The sequence below is a fragment of the Erinaceus europaeus genome, chromosome 10 (genome assembly GCF_950295315.1).
Source record: "Erinaceus europaeus chromosome 10, mEriEur2.1, whole genome shotgun sequence".
Lineage (NCBI taxonomy): Eukaryota > Metazoa > Chordata > Mammalia > Eulipotyphla > Erinaceidae > Erinaceus > Erinaceus europaeus.
In genome coordinates this window covers 120,524,463-120,546,227 of record NC_080171.1, presented here as the reverse complement: position 1 = coordinate 120,546,227, position 21,765 = coordinate 120,524,463, and the positions used below count along the sequence as shown (strand labels likewise).

The following is a 21,765-nucleotide window of genomic DNA, read 5'->3' as shown; positions in this document are numbered from 1 at the left end:
AGTAGGATCTCTTTTTTTTTTAAATTTTTTATTTAAGAAAGGATTAGTGAACAAAAGCATAAGGTAGGAGGGGTACAACTCCACACAATTCCCACCACCCAATCCCCATAACCCACTCCCTCCCATGGTAGCTTTCCCATTCTCTATCCCTCTGGGAGCATGGACCCAGGGTCGTTGAGGGTTGCAGAAGGTAGAAGGTCTGGCTTCTGTAGTTGCTTCCCCGCTGAACATGGGCGTTGACTGGTCGGTCCATACCCCCAGTCTGCCTCTCTCTTTCCCTAGTAGGGTGGGTCTCTGGGGAAGCTGAGCTCCAGGACACATTGGTGGGGTCTTCAATCCAGGGAAGCCTTTTTTTGCAGCTTACACCCTCTCCTCTAACCTTTGGTTTGGAAGGAACTATGGTGACATCCCACAAGCCCAGCTTCTCCCTCAACCTCATGCCTGTCAGTGACCCAGTCATACTCTACAGAGTAAGAATGCTGGAGCAGACACTCATGCCGGACGCCGCAGTTTTCTGCTTTCTCCTGAGCTGGATACACCCTTGATAAATGATCCAACCCAGCTGCCCGCTTGTCAGAGAGACAGCGATTCCCAACAGTCAAGCCAACGGTTATTAACGGCTGCACCTAAGCCACAAGGCCTGTGCCAAACCCTGCCAGGTGCCCAGTGCTCCGGGCTTCCTGACCCCGCCCCTCGGTCACCTGTTGACTCCGCCCACCCACCAACTTCCACGCCTCCTACCTGGCCGGGCCCGCCTCTCTCTACTTGAGACCTCATTTCTCTTTTTTAAACTCATTAATTAATTATCTAATTAATTAATGGATAGAGACAGAGAAATTGAGAAGGGAGGGGGAGATAGAGAGGGAAAGAGACACCTGTGGACCTGCTTCACTGCTCACCTGAACCCGGGTTCTTGAGCGCTGTAATGTGTGCGCTTAAGAAGGTGCACCACCACCTGCCCCCTTTTATTTATTGTTTATTTTAAGTATATTAGTAATTTAATATTGATTTACAAAATCATAAGATAACGGGTATAATTCCTCACCATTCCCACCACCAGAGTTGTGTATCCCCAGTCCCTCCATTGCAAGCGACAGCAATTCTCCTCTGGTTACAGACATGGTTAAGTATTATTTCTACAACTATCTGTCCATATTTGTACATGTTCCCACCCTCTTTTTTTTTTTTTGCCTCCAGGGTTATTGCTGGGGCTCAGTGCCTGCACCGTGAATCCACTCCTGGAGGCCATTTTCCCCCTTTTGTTGTCCTTGTTTTTGTAGCCTTGTTGTGGTTATTATTGTTGTTAATGTTGTTCGTTGTTGGATAGGACAGAGAGAAATGGAGAGAGGAGGGGAAAACAGAGAGGGGGAGAGAAAGACAGACACCTGCAGACCTGCTTCACTGCCTGTGAAGTGACTCCCTTACAGGTGGGGAGCCAGGGGCTCGAACCGGGATCCTTACACCGGTCCTGGTGCTTTGTGCCATGTGCGCTTAACCTGCTGCGCAACCAACCGACCCTCCCCCACCCTCTTTTTTAAGAGATTTTTTTTTCTCATTTTGTTGCCCTTGTTAATATTGTTGTTGTTGGATAAGACAGAGAGAAATGGAGAGAGGAGGGGAAGACAGAGAGGGGGAGAGAAAGACAGACACCTGCAGACCTGCTTCACCCCCTGTGAAGCCACTCCCCTACAGGTGGGGAGCTGGGGGCTCGAACCACCCGGCCCCCAAAGGGATCTTTTCTTAAACTTGATATAGTCAATGTTATTATTTTTTAAAGGTTTTATTTATTAATGAGAAAGAAAGATAGGAGGAGAAAGAACCAGGCATTACTCTGGTACATGTGCTGCTGGGGATTGAACTTGGGACCTCACGCTTGAGAGTCCAATGCTTTACCCACTGTGTCACCTCCCAGACCAACCCCCCTTCTTTTTTCCCGTGGTTCCGTCTTCTCTTCCTCAAGTCACACCTAGATATACTTTATCCAAACGTCCTCTTCTCTCTGTCCTAATGAAACTGGGGGTCATCCTTCTTTCTGGTCCTCCTTCCTCTATCATTTCTCCCATGCTGGGAGTATGGACCAAAATGGTTTATGGGGTACAGAAGGTGGGAGTTCTGGCTTCTGTAATTGTTTCTCTGCTGGACATGGGCACTGGCATAACCCCAGCCTGTTTCTGTCTTTCTGTAGTGGGGTAAGTCCTAATTTATCTGGTCTGCCCAGTTCCGCCTCTCACAGTATGGTAACCTTTTCCCTCTCTGTCCAGTATTAGCCACCCTGAGCTCCCATCTCCCAGGACTAGGCACTCAGTCTGGCTGAATAGATATCACTTGCAGTGGGAAAATTTAAGAAACAAGATCAGAAAGGGGAAACAGTGGAACCTGGATTGGGTTTGTTGTATTGCATCAAAGCAAAGGACTCTGGGGAAGGAGGGCAGAGAGAGGGGTTAGGGGATGGCTGTGAGGATGGGTGGTGACTGGGTGGACTTGGGGGACTTTGAGGTCCTGGTTTGTGGTGGTGAAAAGGAACTGAAATTGTAGACACTTGTCACAGGGAAAAGAGAAATTGTACCCATGTGTCAGCAACTGCACTGTAAACCGTCCACCTCCCCCTCAAATAAAATGATAAAATAGAGTGTGTAATCATCCCCAAGGCTCTGAATTTGCTTCACAGCAGTATCTCAGAAAAGTCCAAATGATAATGGAGTGTGAACCAATTGATGGGGACGATAACGGTGGCGGAGGTGACTGGGACTCACCTCCAGGCTGTTCTCGGTGGCCCCTCAGAGGCCTGGCCTGTCTATTATCTCAGCCAGGACTGAGTCCCAGGGGTCATGTTCATTCAGTCAGCTGGTGGTTCTCTCTAGAGGGGGGAAAGAATCCTGTCCTTCCCCTCAACTGTTCCTTCCCCTCAACTGGACATAGAAGCCCCAGTGAAAGCCAAAATAAAATAAAATAAAATATAATAAAGCTTATTTGGTAGTGTACTGTATATTGTACAGTAAAAAGAGAAGAAATAAATCGAGCTCCAGGGTACACAATGAAGTTCAAGTAAATGGAAGAAAAACACTAGTTAATAGCTTCTACTGACCAACTGCAGGAATGAGACTGACAGAGAGGAGCTGAGAAGGGAGACACTTGAAACCGAGCTGCTTTGCTGTCATTTCCCGTGACCGCGATCGTTATCAATATCATATTGTGATCATTAAAGACAGAATAAACCAACCTAAGAGAATGGGCATTTTCCTTTCCCCCTATTTAATACGTTCACATTTTACTTCAATATTACAGTTTTATGTACAAAATCGTATTTATTTCTAACTTTAGTAGCCTTACTGATACATCTAAATATGTAACCAGATTTCGCTTCCACTAATATCCAAGTAAATGTTTTTGCTATGAACATAATGTACTGGAGCCAGAGGCTCCAAAGTCCCAGGTTCATTCCCCCGTACCACAATAAGCCAGAGCTGAGCAGTTCTCTGGTGAGAGAGAGAGAGAGAGAAGCAGAGAAAGAAAGAAAGAAAGAAAGATACCTGCAGATCTGCTTCACCACACCCTTGTGTGAGTCCTTGTGCTTAGCACTATGCGCACTTAATCAGAGGTGCCACGTCCAGGCCCCACTCCCCATCCCCCCAGTGCATAATTCAGTATACCTGGAAAGTTTTTATTTATTTTTAAATTTTATTTTCCCTTTTGTTGCCGTTGTTTTTATTGTTGTTGTAGCTATTATTGTCGTCGTCATTGTCGTTAGATAGGACAGAGAGAAATGGAGAGAGGAGGGGAAGACAGGGAGAGAAAGACACCTGCAGACCTGCTTCACCACCTGTGAAGTGACCCCCCTGCAGGTGGGGAGCCGGGGCTCGAACCGGGATCCTTATACCACCGGTCCTTGCGCTTGGCGCCACATGCACTACCGTCCAACTCCCTTTTTTTTTTTTTTTTTTAATGAGAGACTGTACGTGAGTTGTGAAAAATTATTTCTATCGTGTGCCTGGTGATAGATTTCTGGGCTTAGGACATAGCGGATTGGGATCTAACTTAAGACATCCATCGGAACCTGCTACTGTTTTCTCAACTCGACTCAGCAGTCTTTACAGGTGTCCTCTGTGGTGATACTCACCTGCAGTCTGAGGATCAGTGTCAGCAGGTCTGTGAGACTTCCTGAGAAAACTGCCAAGGCCTTGCTGCCGTGCAAACAATTCTCCCCAGGAGCACTGGCTCGAAGCTGCTTTCAAACTAATAACCTCATCTAGACATGACCTCTTTTCTATATTGGTATCACTAAGAAACAGGTAGAAAGTGGCCAGTAATAAATACACCCGTCATGTATTTGGCATGGGCATCTGTTTCTTCTGAGGGCTCACTTACGGTTTTAACATGGATCTTTCTATCCATATGGTGTTTAACATTTAAATATTCAGAATTTCCTCTCACTCCTAAAGCCTCCCACTCTCTATCTTTTACATTTGTCAAGCTTTTCTCCTTTAAGCGCAGAGAAATTCTGGAGCTAGCATCAGAAGTTTATTATTTAGACTCTGCTGTTACAGAAATATAACTCAGGGACAGATGCACAGGACGAGGAAGTGGGAAGGAATTCAGAGCTTCTAAGTGCTCTCCAAGATTTCCACTTTTCCAAAACCACCATGTGTTCAGCAACCTAGAAGCTACCCACTTTGTGTTAGTTTCATTCAAGAATAACCTCACGGAAACATCAGAATAATGTTTGAGTCTGGTCACACCATAGCTAATTCAAAACAACATGTACAATCAGCCATGACAAGAATGAAATTTTGTGAGATGACATTATGTTTGTTGTCCTTCAGTCTGGTAATTTGATGTAGAATGTTGATTAACTCTTGTATTGGGCCATCCTTGCATTCCAGGAATAAATCCTATTTGGTCATATTGTATGGACCTTACATTTTAATATACAGTTGTATATAGTTTGCTAGTATTTTATTGAGAATTTTTGCTCAATATTCATAAGGGCTGGGCTGTTTTTGCTTTGTTTTGTTTTGTTTTGTTTTTTTGCCTCGAGGTTTCATTGCTGGGGCTCAGTGCCAGCGCTATGAATCCACTGCTCCCGGAGGCCATTTTTTCCCACTTTGTTGCCCTTGTTGTCATTATTGTAATTGTTGCCATTGATGATGTTGTTGGACAGGACAGAGGGAAATTGAGAAGGAAAGGGAGACAGAGTGGGAGAGAAAGGTAGACACCTGCAGACCTGCTTTACCACCTGTGAAGTGACCCCCCTGCATGTGGGGAGCTGGGGGCTCGAACTGGGAACTTTAAGCTAGTCCTTGCACTTCAGGCCATGTGTGCTTAACCCACTGTGCTAGCGCCCAGCCCTGAAGATGAAACATCTTAAAAAGGTAGTCATTTCAAATTCTTATTTTTTTTTTTTAGATTTTATTTATTTATTAATGAGAAAGATGGGAGGAAGAGAGAGAACCAGACATCAGTCTGGTACATATGCTGATGGGGATTGAACTCAGGACCTCATGCTTGAGAGTCTAGTGCCTTAGCCACTGCGCCACCTCCTGGACCACTCATTTCAAATTCTTATAATTGGGTATACTGCATCAACTACTGCTATACTTAGCTTTGAGGAAAACCCAGCCATGTAAACATAAGTACAAATGTAACTGGTAAAGAGACTTTCACTATAAGAGATGCCCTAAAGTAAGCCACCGTTCCTTTCCAGTTATATGTGATGTAATGATTCAGAAACAGAAGAGATGTCTGTTCACAGAAATGAACTGGGAAGAGACTACAGCAGAGAGAGCATTTAGAATTTCACCTGCAGAGGGATGAGAGGAATAAATTGTAGGTGAAGAAATAGAACAGTCAAAATAATTAGGTGAGAATAAGCCATGACATTCATGGTGAGCAAAGGGCCTATTTTCAGCTGGGGCAGAGGATTAAGAGAGCCCAGGAGCTCTCTCCTAAACAGGTTGTAAGGGGACCGTAAATCTAGGAGAGTGGAGTTTGTCTCATAAAGCCCCCTGAGGGACTGGAGGAGGCTTAGTGATATACTCAAACACTCTAAGAAGTACTTTAGCTGTGTGAGCTGGTGCCCAAAGTCATTAAGCTGAAAGAAACTGATACCAAAGTGGTCAGTAGGACAGATGAACTCAAGAAGACAAGACTTCGTCTGCTCTGTTCACTGCCTCATGCCCAGAAGACTGATAGTACCTTTCATATAATGACACAATATTTATTTTTAATATTGAATGAATATAAAAAAGTACAAGCTAACAAATGGAAATAAAATTGGGAATGCAACAAATATTCTGAAAGAGCAGTATACTGAGTGACTGATTTGATAATGAACATTAAGTCTGAAGTTCCTAACAATGGGAAAATTGACAATGAATTTAGACAATCAGATTGGTGACATCCATCAGTAGAGGAATCAGAGTGGTCTAGGTGGAAAGACGGTATAGGAATGTTAACAGTGAGTTAGAAGGATGGATGATACATCTAAATAAATACTTAGATATCAACAATAATTAGATCACTTTTTAAACAAAACAAGTTTTTGATTCTTAGGTTATTGCTGTTGTTGCTGTTATTGTTGTTGTTGGATAGGACACAGAGAGAAACAGAGAAGGGGGAAATAGAGGGAGACAGACACCTGCAGACCTGCTTCACCGCCTGTGAAGCGACCCCCCTGCAGAAGGGGAGCCGGGGGCTCAAACTGGGATCCTTATGCCGGTCCCTGCACTTTGCACTATGTGTGCCTAACCTGGTGCGCTACTGCCCAGCCTCTAATTTTTCAAATTTTATTTATTTATTATTGGTTAGAGAAAGAGAGAAATTGAGAAGGGAGGGGGAGATAGAGAGCGGGACACCGATACCTCAACCTAGCCACTCATGAAGCTTCCCCCCTGCAGGTGGGGACCAGAGGCTTGAACCTGGGTCCTTGTGTATGGTAATGTCCGCACTTAAACAGGTGCACCACCGCCTGGCCCCTAATAATTATATTTTGAAAGAGAAGTCAGGACTATGGATTTAATTTTTTTTCCGTCCCGTTGCTGGAACTTAGTGGCAGCACTAGGAATCCACCACTTCTGATGGCCTCTTTCTCTCTTTTCCCTTTTTTCTTTCCTTTTCATTGGATAGGACAGAGAGAAATTGAGAGAGGAGAAAGAGATAGAGAGGGGGAGAGAAAGACAGACACCTGTAGACCTGCTTCACCGCTTGTGAAGTGACTCCCCTGCAGGTGGGGAGCCCGGCCGGAACTGGATGGTTGCATGTATCCTGGTGCTTAGTACCATGGGCACTTAACCAGGTGTGCCACCACCCGGCCGTGTTGTGACTACTTTTAAAATTGTTTGGAATAGTTTAAAATCTAAGTTATAATTTCAACATTAGACACAGATGGGAATCTAAGTAAAAAACAGGAAAAACAAAAATAAATTCATAATTGAAAATCTGTGGAGTTTCCACATTGAAATTAGAAGTAAAAAAAAAGCTTTGTAATTTATTTGACAACACACACACACACACACACACACACACACACACACACACACACTGCATGTCTTCAGCAGGTTCGTCACAAGTAAAATGGAATTTTAGTATTCAAAGACTAAAACTATCTTGATGAAGATGTATAGTATCAAAAACAGCAGTGATTGGTTACCTGAAATGAGCTTTTAATCCCTTAAAATCATATTGGTGAGAGAAAAATAGGCAACTAACATCAAGAACTGTGTGTTACTTTCCAGTGAGAGAATGCCCACTGAGTATTTAAGCAGCACGCACACTCGCCTCCTGCGGTTAACCCTTGCGGTCCTTTCCCTGGGATAGCTACTGCTAGGGCCTATTGATCGATTAACGAATAATTCTTTCTCTTTTAAAATTATTATTATTTATTTCCCCTTTTGTTGCCCTTGTTGTTCTGTTGTTGCAGTCATTGTTGTTGTTGATGTCGTCGCTGCCGGATAGGACAGAGAGCAATGGAGAGAGGAGGGGAAGACAGAGAGAGAGAGAGAGAAAGACAGACACCTGCAGACCTGCTTCACCGCCCATGAAGCGACTCCCCTGCAGGTGGGGAGCCGGGGTTCGAACCGGGATCCTTCCGCTGGTCCTTGTGCTTTGTGCCACGTGCGCTTAACCCCTTCTGTATTTTAATTTTATAAATACCTTTTAGTTTATCCTGTAGTTCTGGTTTAGGGGTAATGAAGTTCTTCAACTAGTGCTTGTCTGAAAAAATAATTTTTTTTCTTTTTTGCCTGCAGGTGGGGAGCACGGGCTCGAACCCGGATCCTTACGCAGGTCCTTGCACTTCACTCCACGTGCAGCGGGTTAAGCGCTTAACCCGCCGCGCTGCGCCCGGCCACCACCCCCCCTTTTTAATTTAATTTATTTTTATTGCCTTTAGGGTTATCGCTATGGTTTGGTGCCAGCACTTCTTCTTCTAGTGTTTGCCCTTCTTCCGTAGCCAGGCACTATGAATCGACCGCTGCTGGTGGTCATTTTTTTTCCCTTTGTAATTTTTATTAGATAGGACAGAGAAATTGAGAGGAGGGAGATAGAGAGAAAGACACAGCTGCAGACCCCCACCCCCTCGCGAGTGTGGAGCCGGAGGCTCAAATCCAGGACCCTGAGCTTGGTGTAATATGTGTGTTTAACTGAGTGAGCTACTGTCCTGCCTCTGAGATCCCATTTTTAATGGATTTTGCTATATATATGCAGATCTCTAAAAAGGTTGCTTTCAGTGTACGTACACACTTAGAAATCTATTGCAATCAAGCAGTCCCATCATTCCTAAAAGTTACCCCTTCACTTTTGTAATCTACTCATCTTTTTACGCAGACCTAGGTATTTATTATTATTATTATTATTCTTTTAATTTGTTACTGAAATAGCACATCTGACCTTGGCATTTTCTAGACGCTTCCTACTCGCCCCAGCACACTGACCAAAAATAATGACATAATGAGGGCCGGACTGTAGCGCATTGGGTTAAGCGCACATAGTGTGAAGCTCAAGGATCCTGGTTTGAGCCCCTGGCTCTGCACCTGCAAGGGAGGCGGGGGGTAGGGGGAGGGGGGGGGAGTCGCTTCGCAAGAGGTGAAGCAGGTCTGCTGGCGTCTTTCTCTCTCCCTCTCTATCTTCCCCTTCCCTCTCAGTTCCTCTCTGTCCTATCCAAAAAACAGGAAAAAAAAAAAAAAAAAAAAAAACTGGCCACAGGAGCAGTGGATTTGTAGGGGTACTGAGATTTGTAGGGTAGCAGTGGGGGTACTGAGCCCCAGCGATAATCCTGGAGGCAGAAACAAAATAAAACAAACAAAAACATCATACAGTATGCCTGCTTGGGTAAAACGGCTATTTTTTCCATTGCTGAGAAAGGAAGCAAAAACAGAGGGGGGAGAGAAAGGGTTTTTGCTGGTGCTCAGTGATACACTAAGTAACTACTGCTCCCAGTGGCTAGTTTTCCTTAATTATTCCCCCCCCCCATTTTATTTGATAGGATAGAGAAATTGAGAGGGGAGAGGGAGATAGAGGGAAGAGAAAGGGCCAGGCCGTGGTGCACCTGGTTCAATGCGCACATCACAGTGAGCAAGGACCTAGGTTCAAGCCCTGGGTCCCCACCAGCAGGGGGCAAGCTTTCCAAGTGGTGAAGCAGGGCTGCATGTGTCTTTTCTTTTCTTTTCTTTTCTTTTCTTTTCTTTTCTTTTCTTTTCTTTTCTTTTCTTTTCGTTTCTTTTCAGTTTTCTTTTTTCTTTTCTCTTTTCCTTCCTTCCTTCCTTCCTTCCTTCCTTCCTTCCTTCCTTCCTTCCTTCCTTTTTGCCTCCAGGGTTATCACTGGGGCTCGGTGCCTGCACTACGAATCCACTCCTCCTGGAGGCTGTTTTTCCCTTTTTGTTTCCCTTGTTGTTACCATTATTGTTATTGTTGTCATTAATGTTGTTGTTGTTGGGTAGGACAGAGAGACATTGAGAGAGGAGGGGAAGACAGAGAGAGAAGGGAAAGACAGACACCCGCAGACCTGCTTCACCGCCTATGAAGCGACTCCCCTGCAGGTGGGGAGCCGGGGGCCCGAACCCAGATCCCTACGCCAGTCCTTGTGCTTTGTGCCATGTGCGCTTAACCTGCTGCGCTACTGCCCAGTCCCCGTGTCTGTCTTTCTATCTCCTTCTTCCCTCTCAATTTCTGTCTCTATCCAACAATTAATAAAATGATGCCCTTTTCCTAACTGTTCTCCTCTGGACACCTAACAGGGAGAAATCCCTCATTTTTTAATCAAAAGTTTTACTGTTTTTATTCATTATGAACAATCACATTTAGATCTTGAACACATAAATGGAAATTAAGTTATGATGTAATGCTTGATGCACATAATGACTTTGATTAAAACAAGCTTATAAACTTTACTATTTTGTGATTATGAAATTCTAATAATTATGTAAACAGAAACCACAGCTTTTCTGTTTTTAAAAGTTATTTATTTAATTATTGGATAGCGACAGAGAGAAATTGAGAGGGAAGGAGGAGATAGAGGAGAGAGGCAGAGAGACACCTGCAGACTTGCTTCACCACTCATGAAGCTTCCCCCTTGCAGGTGGGGACCAGGGGCTTGAACCTGGGTCCTTGCACACTGCAGTGTGAGCACTTCACCAGGCGCACCACCGCCTGGCCCTGAAACCACAGCTTTTCAATATTCACATAGGAATTTGTGGTTTAGTAGTTGATAATTAGGTATCAAACAGTATATATACTTAAAAAATTTTTTTATTGCTACCAAGATTATCACTGGGGCTTGGCACCAGCACTACTGTTCCTGGCAGCCATGACTTCCATTTTTTTTCCTTTCAGGTTTTTATTAGGTACGACAGAGACAAACTGAGAGAGGACAAGGAGATAGAGCGAGGGAGAGAAAGAGAGACACCTACAGGCTTGGTTCGCCACTCATGAAACAGACCACCTGCAGGTAGGGAGCAGAGGCTCGAACCCTGGTCCTTGAGCACAGTTCTTTGTGTGCTTACAGGTGCGTCACTACCCAGCCCCCCCCCCCCATTTTCTGTGTTTTAAAACTTTTATCAGCAACACATTTACAAAATTATATAGCAGGGGTATAATTCTGCACCATTCCCACCACCAGAGTTCTGTATCCCCAGTTCCTCCACGGGAAGCTACAGCAGTTCTCCTGAGGTTAGATATGGGTTGACTATAACTGCCTATATTTATATATATTAGCCCCCTTTTTTCCCCTATGGTCTTTCCTCCTCTTCCTAAGTAACTCCTACACCTGCCAGGAGCCATTTCTCTGCTTTATAGATGATAAGCTTTGAGACAACGGAACCCCTCAAGACAAATGTTAATTCCGCCCTGGGCAGGCCATTTCCCCTTAGGTAAACCATTTATCAGTAATCAAGTGAGTCAACACAAGTGAGTCAACACACAGTTTGGTTCCTGCCATTTGTTGCAAGGAACATTCCTCTTTGAAGTTTGCTCCCCCTTCCCCTCCTCCAGCATTCCCTCTCCTTCCCCAAAGCCTTATAATGCCTGTATTCTCAATAAAATTTAGAGCTTGATCAGAAACTTGACTTGCTCTCGTTCTTCGTGTCTCTTGTCCCTATCATTTCAGGTCTCATTGGGTTCCTAGCCCCTGCTCACCGCCCTGCTGGTCGGGGCACACACCTATTACTACTTCTGAAAGCCCTTCCTTTTCCTTCTCTCTCTGGGTCCTGATGGAGTTGGGAATTCAGAGTCTTCTAATCATCTTCTTAAGTTTTATTATTTTTATTTTATTTAATTTTTTTATCAGAGCACTGATCAGGTCTGGCTGTACAGGGGATTGAACCTGGGATTTCAGAGCCTGAGGCATGAGAATCTCTTTGCATAACCATTCTGCTATCTACCCCTGCCCCTCTGGTCTGTCCTAATCATTTCTCCCCACTGGGACCATGGGCCAAAATTCTTTATGGGGTGCAGAAGGTGGGCATTTTGGCTTCTGTATTTGCTTCTCTGCTGGACATGGGTGTTCGTATCCCCAGCCACAGTACATGTACTTTGAAAATTCAAGAAGTCACAGCTGTAAATTAGTTGAGTATTTAGGTGAATTTTTTTCTTTGCAACATTTTTTTTTTTTTTGCATAAACTTGGAACTGGAAGTGGTTCACCTCAGCCGCCAGTCTCTCAATTTGGTGCCAGCTGTCTCAGAGCACCAGTTTTTAATTCTCCCTCCCTCACCCCCTTTCTTTTCTATCTTAAATATTTTTATTTGTTATTGGATAGAGACAGAGAGAAACTGAGAGGGAAGGGGGTGATAGGGAGAGACAGAGAGACACCCGCAGCCCTGCTTCACTGCTCATGGATCTTTCCCTCTGCAGGTGGGAACCAGGGGCTTGAACCTGGGTCCTTGTGCCCTGTAATGTGTGTGCTCAACCAGGTGCGCTACCGCCTGGCTCCTCCTCATCCCCTTTCTGTCCATATGCCACACATGCCTGTACCTGTGACTCAGGTGGCTTTATTTATTTATTTATTTATTTATTTATTTTTTCTCCTCCAGGGTTATTGCTGGGCTCAGTGCCTGCACCATTAATCCACGGCTCCTGGAGGCCATTTTTCCCCCTTTTTGTTGCCCTAGTTGTTGCAGCCTCGTTGCGGTTATTATTGCCATTGTTGACGTTGCTTTGTTGCTGGATAGGACAGAGAGAAATGGAGAGAGGAGGGGAAGACAGAGAGGAGGAGAGAAAGATAGACACCTGCAGACCTGCTTCACCGCCTGTGAAGCGACTCCCCTGCAGGTGGGGAGCCGGGGGTTCAAACCGGGATCCTTACGCTGGTCCTTGCACTTTGCGCCACCTGCACTTAACCCGCTGCGCCACCGCCCGACCCCCTAAACATTTTTTTTTTAAACTCAGACACACGAGTGGTGTACCTCAGCTGTCACTCATCTCCGAGTACAGCCCTTTGTTTCTGAGAACCTCTGTCTCACCCCTTTTCCGTTTGATATATACCTTTGTGAAGTTATCGCCACAAAAGGCCCCAATTCTGCTCTAGATCTGTTAATAAATGTTGAGGGGAAATAGAAAGGAGGGAAATAGGACAGGAGGTGGAGGAAGCAAGGTAAATAAACAGGAGACATGAACAGAGACACGAACAGAAGGACCACCATCATCTCAGTGACGGGCCTCCTGTGTATTTCCATGGCTAAACAGGCAAATGTCCCTTCCGTAGTCCTGCTTCCCAGAAAGTGCCTTCTGCTTGAAGAAGTCTGTGTACCCTAACTTGACAGGCTGTGCAGGATAACCACTTCACAGTGGGCAGCTACCTCTCTCCAATATCTTCCCCGAGATCTGTATCTGGGGGGGGGGGACACATTTCATAGACCGCAGTCAAGAGGTGCAGATTGAAACAAGGTTCAAACGGATGAGAAAGGCATAAAGGAGGGACAGGGACTAGGACCACAGGCACCTTCCTTGCTTATTAACATCTCGCACAGACTGAAATTGAATTTGTCACCTCCCACACTGGAAAAGGACGTCACTGCTAAGAGAGCCTGAAGCTGCTCTCCAGTAGGCATTTGCAGGATGGAATCATGCTTCTGAAGTCCGTGTGGTAGCAGTCACACAGTAGAACTAAAGTAGAAACCTGATGCGACTTCCAAAGTCCTGCTCTAAAAATGGCTTAATTCACGAAAAGGGATACATACATATATATATATATATATATATATATATACACACACATCTATCTGTGGCTTCTAATTTTCTCTCTTTTGATTTTTCATACATTCTCCCAGAAAAAGTATTTCATCAAGTAAACTGTCCGAGGGATGGCAAACAACATGAACACAGAAAGAGGGCTAACTAGTGAGCTAACTAGTGGTACCCTTTCCAACACCCTCTGTTAACTGCCTCTTACTCCCCATGGCTTCCAAGTTTAAAGGTTTAGTTTGCTGACAGCGCCCTCTGCTGGAACATAGCCAGTAGCATTGCTTGTCTACTATTCAACAGAAACCTGAGCCGACATTTTGGTGGACATGATGGTACTTGTGCTCTCGGCAGTCGTTTATAATTATGTATAGATATTTTTACTTGATTTCTGTCACTAGGGCTATTGCTGGGGCTCAGTACCTGTAGCAGGACTCCTCCATCCCTTGGTGGCCATTTCCCTTGTCTCTTTCCTTTTGATCGAAAGTAAGAGACAGAAATGGGCGGCAAAGGGGAAGAGAGGCAGAGAGAAGGGGTGACACCTAGCACCTCTCCTTACTTGTGAAGCTTCCCCCCTACATATGGGGGATGAGAACCTTGTACCTGGGTCCTCCTGCATGCTAATGTGTGCACTCAACCAGGTGGGCCATTACCGGGGCCAAGTATTTTATGCTTTTAGAACCTCGAATAAAATAACATCAAGTAATTAGTAGAAAGCCAAATGTACAAAGATTCAGTAAAAAAAAGAAGAGATTCAGTGAATTTATTTTACATTTAAAACTATATAATAGAGGTGTCTGTTGTCCACAGGGTGGTTTTAGTTTAACATGAACATGAAGCTTTATCCTGGAAGGGACCTGAGATTAAATCTGGATTGAAAAGGTCTCAAGTCCACAAAAACAGCCAGTTCTGCTCAGAATACAAGTGCTGAATCCCAATGGAGGCATTCCGCTGATATTTAAGATGCAGCCCCAGGACAAGAGTGGGGGAAAACGCCTCGTAAGTCAAACGCACTGCTGAAGTCGTAGAGTTGAACCTGTGGGCCCTTGATGAGAGTGAGGTTCCTCAAACAGCCTCTGAATGAGATCTGGCTGCTCAGGCAATTCTGTTTTACGTCAGCTGTATAGAGGGAGGAAGAAAGATCAATTACACTTAATTAAAAAACATTTTAGAGAGAGAGGGGGGAGAGGGAGGGAGAGAGAGGGAGAAACACCAGAACACTGCTCAGCTCTGGTTTATGGTGGTATGGGGGATTGAACCTGGGACTTTGGCGCCTCAGGCATGAGAATCTCTTTGCATAACCATTATGCTATCTCCCCCGCCTTAATTTTTAACACAAATTTTTACTAAGTACCTCTCCCCAGTTTTTTTTAGTGTTTTATTTATTTTGTATTAATAAGAAATACAGAGAGAAAGACACAAACACTCAGCTCTGGTTTATCATGGTGCTAGAGATTGAACCCAAGACCTCAGAGCCTCAGGCATGAAAGTCTTTTGCATAATCATTGCGCTATTCCTTAACCCTCCAGTTTAGTTTATGTTATTTATTTATTTATTGAATATAGACAGAGAGAAATTGAGGAAAGGAGATAATGAGGGGGAGAGAGAGAGATCAGAAGCTCTGCTTCACCACCCATGAAGCTTTTCTCCTGCAGGTGGAGGGAAGTAGGGGTTGGGGGGGAGGACTTGAACCCAGGTCCTTGCACACTGTAATGTGTGCTCAGCTGGATATACCACTGTCATCCCTGTGCTTCACTTTAGAAAACGATTTAGGTAACACAAGCAGAACAAAAACAATTGCAAGTGCTTTTTTATATCAAAATTAGGGGATTTTTTTTCTACATGTGACTTCAGTGAATAACAGGATTCACTGAAAGCTTTATATAGGATCATTTTAAGGCACAGTTGCAACTTACAAGTCCTAGAAGATGCTTATTTTACTATTTTCAATAGTTTCTTGCAAGAAATTGTTAAGGCATATGTTTGTCCTCTACAATAATTATTGACCCTAAAAGGATCCCCTGCCCTGAGATCACTCAAGATGACACTCTTCAGTGAAGCCATCCCATTTACCTCACTTCACAGCTAATGTCCTCAGCGTCTTAGCTACGATCAATTTTATGTATTTACACTAATTTTCCCCCCAGAATCTAGGTACTTGAAACAGGTTTTACATAAATTAGAAAATAAAAAATGATAGAAGCCTGTCATCTAAGCCATATCCTTTTCTCAATTCCTGGTCTATATCCATCAGAATAAAGCTTGGTCCAGTGACAATGCCCCTGGAATGTGAATGAACAGACATCCATACTTACCAGGATAGCCACCCACATAAATGGGATTGTTGGTATCTACTGAGGTGGACTGTATGTGAGGGTTCTCAGCGTAAACGACATTCCCATCAACAGCCAGAAGCAAACGGTGCTTGCTTTTGCTAGCTTGGAGTGTGTGCCACTTCCCATCGCAGACAGTGCTAGTCGCTTTGGGCTCATATGTGGCCGTTATCCTGCCGGCACCATTGTTAACATGGAACATGAACTGAACGGACACAAAAAAATATCCTGGTTAATTCTTCTCCCCCCACATTTAAGAGACACGGCCAATAATACATAATGCTCCGGGAATGGACAAAGTCCCATCATTCTGCTGAGACAGGAGGGTAAACCATGCAAGAACAGCAATGGTATGTGAGAAAAAAAATAAAGAAAAGTCTCTTAGGCTAACCAAATCCCCCCAAATCCCAAAAAGGACAAAGGCTCCTGAAGACCCTGAAGAACTATTTCAGGATCGTAGCTTCGAGTCGGTGCTTCATTTTCAAAGAACATTTATTTATTTATTTTGAATAAACAGAAACTGGGGTGGGGGGGGAGGAATAGAGAGATACCTGCAACACTGCTTCACTACGTGTGAAGCTTCCCCCTCCCCCCCACCCCGTAGGGGGGGACCCAGGGCTTGAACCTGGGTCCTTGTGCACTGTGACATGCATGTCCCACTGGATGCATTGCCACCTAGTTCCTGTGCTTCACTTTCTGAACCTCAAGAGTTGAGGGTTTACTGAAGACGTCAGTTTGCAGAAGTTGCTCGTGTTTTGAAAAAAAACAGCAAACATTTCCTCTGGTGGTGGTGATGTTTAGTGAAGGAAGGAAGGAAGTGAAGGGCAGCTAGCAGAAGACTTTATTCACATGGAATTTAGAGAATCAGAACACAGGAACTTGGAAATAATATATAGTTAGGCCATTAGATCTTAGATCTAAGCTAAGATCTTACAAGAACTGTTTTCATTGTTGTGGGGGTGGTGTGAACTTTGGTGGTGGTGTATAACTCTGTCTTTATTATCTTATAAATAACTAATAAACATACACAAATAGGTGGAGGAGGAGGAGAAAGAAAGAGACAGAAGGGAAGAAAGAGAAAGTGGATTTATCAAAAGTTGTGGAGTGGAAATAATGCCCAGCCATCAGGGAGACTGTTTGAAATACGGGTTCAGGGTTACATTCTAGATCTTCTCGATTTATTTACTTATTCATTTCATGGTGTGATTTCACTGCCGCACTGGCCAACTTCTCCATTCCTTTTATTTCAGAAAGACACACATTCCTTTTATTTCAGAAAGGCACACACTCGGACAGACAGCAGAGCACCAGTTTCCCCCCAGTGTTATGATTCTCCCATGTGCTGTCAAGACTCAATCTCTTATAGAAAATGAAAAAGGAAGCTATGGGATATATATTCCATGGGATACTACTCTTCAGTCAAAAAAGACTATTAATTCTGTGTCCTCTGGGGGGAAAACGAATAGAACTGGAGGTGATTATGTTTAGCAAAATAAGAATCGAAGGACAACAACTGGGTAGTTTCACTCATCCGTGGAGTCTAGAGAATGAATACACATGAATTTGCAGAAAAAAGAAGTGAGCAAATTGTTTCCAAGACCGGTGAGAACTCTGGTGGTGATCTTTGGGAGGTGGGAGGGTGGGACACAGAACTCTGGCAGCAGATGTGTGACATGGAACGAGACAGCCTTGATCTTACAACCTTGTCGCCCACTATTAATCACAAGTAAAAGAAATGAAAAAACTGTTTGGCAATGATTATACTTCTGATAACATTTTTTTTTGATGTCCTATGAAAATGTACAAGTAGATCCACAAATGCTCAGAACTGTTCTGCAGTGCAAATGAGAAAGAACACAGGCCACAGTGTCTCTACTGAGGCGTTGGTACGTGGTTGAAGCAGTTTCGTTTCAACATGCAAATGAACTAAGAGTGGGCGAGGGCAGTTAGAGGGGGAAGGCAAGAGCTCAGTGAGGAGAAAGCAGAGAAAAGCTGGAAACACACAGATGCGTTCAAGGTCATCTAGAGAATCCAGACTTGTTCCTTTTCTTCTCAGGAAGATAGAGCATCTCAAACCTTAGCAAAAATGGTGGCAACATGCAATTCGGTGAAGAGAGTGTTGAAGAGGCCACTGCACTGGCCGTCTAACACCGGGTGCCCCAGGAGTGGCTTGGCTGACATGCCCGAGACCTTATACAGCCGTTTAGTGGCCAAGGAAGGAGGTGGAAGAGCCAGAGGCAGCAGTACCCCTGACAGGTGGCATGAGAAACTTGACCTGCAAGAAGTGTTTGGAAATCTCCAGAGCACTGCCCACAGACGGGCAATGCTGAGGCCTCCGACAGTCCACTCCGCCAGCCGGTAGTCCCACACTGGCCCAGTACACAAAAGTCAAAGGTTGCAAAAGGCAGAGTAGAGTTGTCAGGAGAAAGCCCACAAAGAAGAAAATGGACAACGGATCATCCTTCTCCCATGTCCTGCCTGCACTCAGAGGATTCCCAAAGGAGGAGATGGGGAGCTGAAGAAATGTAGAGCGAGACAGTTAAAAAGCAGAAGAGATTCAAGTCCAGTTGAATCACTGAGTTCATTTTGTCCCCATCCTGAGAAAGACTGGAGGCCGAAAGACAAGGGCAGACTAGTCACCGAATCCAGCAAGGGGGGCAGCCTGGAAGGTTCCCAGCTGTGACCACAGGATGTGAGCTCAGACCTACAGGGATGCAGAGGTTACACAGGCTTCTGTGCCAAATATGGGCCCCGGATCAAATCGATGGGGTTTACAGTTAACAGTATTTATATACTTTCCCCATTATCAGGGAGCTACTCTCTGCCCTGACCCAGCTTTCTAGTCCTTTTTCCAACTCTGACACCATCTCCCCAGACAATACCTTGGGTCCACCTGCATGTTAGCTGTCAGGCTCAGACAAAAATTAGTAAAAGTCATGGGCCCCCTGGAATATAACTAAAATAGACCTATTAGCTTTTTCTGCAATGGAGATCCCAAAATCTCACCTGCTCCTGATTATCAAACAACTTGTTCGGCTTTTATCTTAATATTTTTTCAACCACCAAGTTGCAGATGCTACTATGAAATCAACCTGACTTCCCTGGGCAGACGACCTTACCAATGTGTCCTGGAACCTGGACACCCCCCCCCCCCCCCAGAACCTCACCTCACTAGGGAAAGAGAGAGACAGGCTGGGAGTATGGATCGACCTGCCAATGCCCATGTCCAGCAGGGAAGCAATTACAGAAGCCAGACCTCCCACCTTCTGCATCCCACAATGACCCCGGGTCCATGCTCCCAGAGGGATAAAGAATAGGAAAGCTATCAGGGGAGAGGATGGGATACGGAGTTCTGGTGGTGGAAACTGTGTGGAATTGTACCGCTCTTATCCTATGGTCTTGTCGATATTTTTTATTCTATAAATAAATACAAAAAGAGTAGTTATCAAAAAAATTAAAACAGTTCTGTGAAATAAATGAGACTGTGGCACATCCACCCCATGGAATCTTCTGCAGTCAAAGGCCATGAAGTGTTGATGCAAGCCAGGAAATGAGGCCAGGTGTAAAAAGCCGATCTCAGAAGGGTACACACTGCACCATTTCATTTATATAACACTCATGAAATCACAATTAGACACTTGGAGGACAGACTGCTGGTAGGCAGGGATGAGGGACAAGGAGGATGGGAGTCAGTGTGGATGTGAGAGGACGCTGGAGGGAATCTTGTGGTTGGAAATAATTTAATGTCTTGCTTAGGATGGGGATCCACAAAGCAAGACTTGAGAAGCACGATGTAAAGCCCTCCCCTCCACATACACACTCGTAAGTGTGTATGAGGACCACGGATGCAGTTGATAAACTCTGGGGCTGTGCCGTGTCAACTTCCGGGAGGATGCACTGCGGTCATTTATACAAGATGCTCCCGCTGGGAAGGCCTGGCTGATGGGAGCACGCCTGCAACCCCCCGCCCCCCACTTACCGTGACTTTCTAGGATTAGATTGCTACTCTCAAAGCAGACTTAATAGCTATTATGAAAGATGGGTTTTCTTTCAAATGGTTTAATTAAAAAAAAACAAAACAATTGTGGGGGCCGGGTGCTGGCACACCTGGTTGAGCGCACACGTTATAAGGCGCAAGGACCCAGGTTCAAGCCGCTGGTCCCCACCTGCAGGGGGAAAGCTGCACAAGTGGTGAAGCAGGGCTGCAGGCGTCACTCTGTCTCTCTCCCTCTTTATCTTCTCTTTCCTCTCAATTTCTGGCTCTCTATCCAGTAAATACAGAAAGACAACAACAACAACAAAAAAAATAGATAAAAAAGCTCTGTGTACTCCAGTTGTGATTTCACATGATGTTTACTTGCAGAGCCTTGCAAAATAATTCACTTGGACATTGTGCTGCTTTGGTATGAATGCAACCCAAGTTCAACCCCACTGAAGAAAGCTTCAGTGCTGTGATCACTTTTTAAAAAAAATTTTTATTTATTTATTTTCCCTTTTGTTGCCTTTTTTTTTTAGCTGTTGTAGTTATTATTGTTGTTGTTATTAATGTCGTTGTTGGATAGGACAGAGAGAAATGGAGAGAGGAGGGGAAGACAGAGAGGGGGGAAGAGACAGACAGACATCTGCAGACCTGCTTCACCGCCTGGGAAGCGACTCCCCTGCAGGTGGGGAGCTGGGGGCTCGAACCGGGATCCTTACTCTGGTCCTTGCACTTCGTGCCACGTGCGCTTAACCCGCTGTGCTACACCCGACTCCCCTGTGACTTTCACTAGTCTCTTTCTCTCTCAATCTCTGTCTCCATCTAAAAAAAAAGTTTAATTTCAAAATTATAAAAGAACTTAGCACTTAAAGATTTTTCTAGCACTACCTTTTAAAAATACCCATTGAAGAAGTTCATTCCAATCAACTGGAACATTCAAAATTTGGATCTAAGTATTTCTACATCTCTCTCTCTCTCTCTCTCTCTCTCTCTCTAATTTTACCAGAGCACTGCTCAGCTCTGGTTTATGGTGGTGCGGGGGATTGAACCTGAGACTTTGGAGCCTTAGGCACTACAGTCTTCGGCATAACCATTATGCTATCTACCCCCACCCCCTAGATCTCTTTCTAACAGCTTTGTCATTGATTCTGGGGCTGGAAGTGGGGTGTACATGAGGTTAGTCCCCTACCTTGCCATTTACAATCTCTAACCCGATGGCATCCACTGTGGCACTGCTGATCCCCACGAGGACGCCGTTCTCTGAGAAGGTACGGAACTCCAGTGTGATGTTCATGTCTGAGCGGACTCTGTAGCCTTCTTTGACTGAAAAACAAAAAGACAGTCATGAGCAGGAGGTCAGCCCAGCAGGCCAGGAACGCCTGAGCTTGGATAGCACCTGGGCTGGTTTGGTGGGCAGGACATTTGGGCTCTGGAGCGAGTTCAGGAAATCTGGCTGAAGGCTTCTCTCTGGTCCACACTTGCCCTCTAAACCTCGGCTTGCACTCCTGTGAGATGAAGGGATGAGGGGAAGGAAGACACAGGAGAGCAGCTGGCCTATGTCAGACTAGGGCTGGGCACAGGCTCTCAGCCAGTGCCAGGGAGGGGAGACGGAAGGGCCTCAATCCACACCCTCTCTTCATCATGTAGCCAATCTCACTTTTATTTTCCCAGTACCTACAGACGATTTTTTAAAACTAGTATCTTTATTTATTTGTTGGATAGAGACAGTCAGAAATTGAGAGGGAAGGGGCTGATACAGGGGGACAGAGACAGAGAGACACCTGCA

At 44.9% G+C, this 21,765-nt stretch overlaps 1 protein-coding gene across 1 annotated transcript in view; it reads right to left on the bottom strand.

Moving 5' to 3' along the window:
• Nucleotides 1-14,416: 14,416 nt before the first annotated feature.
• Nucleotides 14,417-21,765, bottom strand: part of LAMA1 (laminin subunit alpha 1) — a 189,988-nt gene continuing 182,639 nt past the window's right edge. Inside the window, exons 61-63 of the mRNA XM_060200707.1 lie at nucleotides 21,169-21,302; nucleotides 15,983-16,205; nucleotides 14,417-14,786 (exon numbers count right to left, since the gene is read on the bottom strand). Coding sequence (XP_060056690.1) covers nucleotides 14,626-14,786; nucleotides 15,983-16,205; nucleotides 21,169-21,302 — 518 coding nt within the window. The 3' untranslated portion in view covers nucleotides 14,417-14,625. The remainder of the gene's footprint in view (nucleotides 14,787-15,982; nucleotides 16,206-21,168; nucleotides 21,303-21,765) is intronic.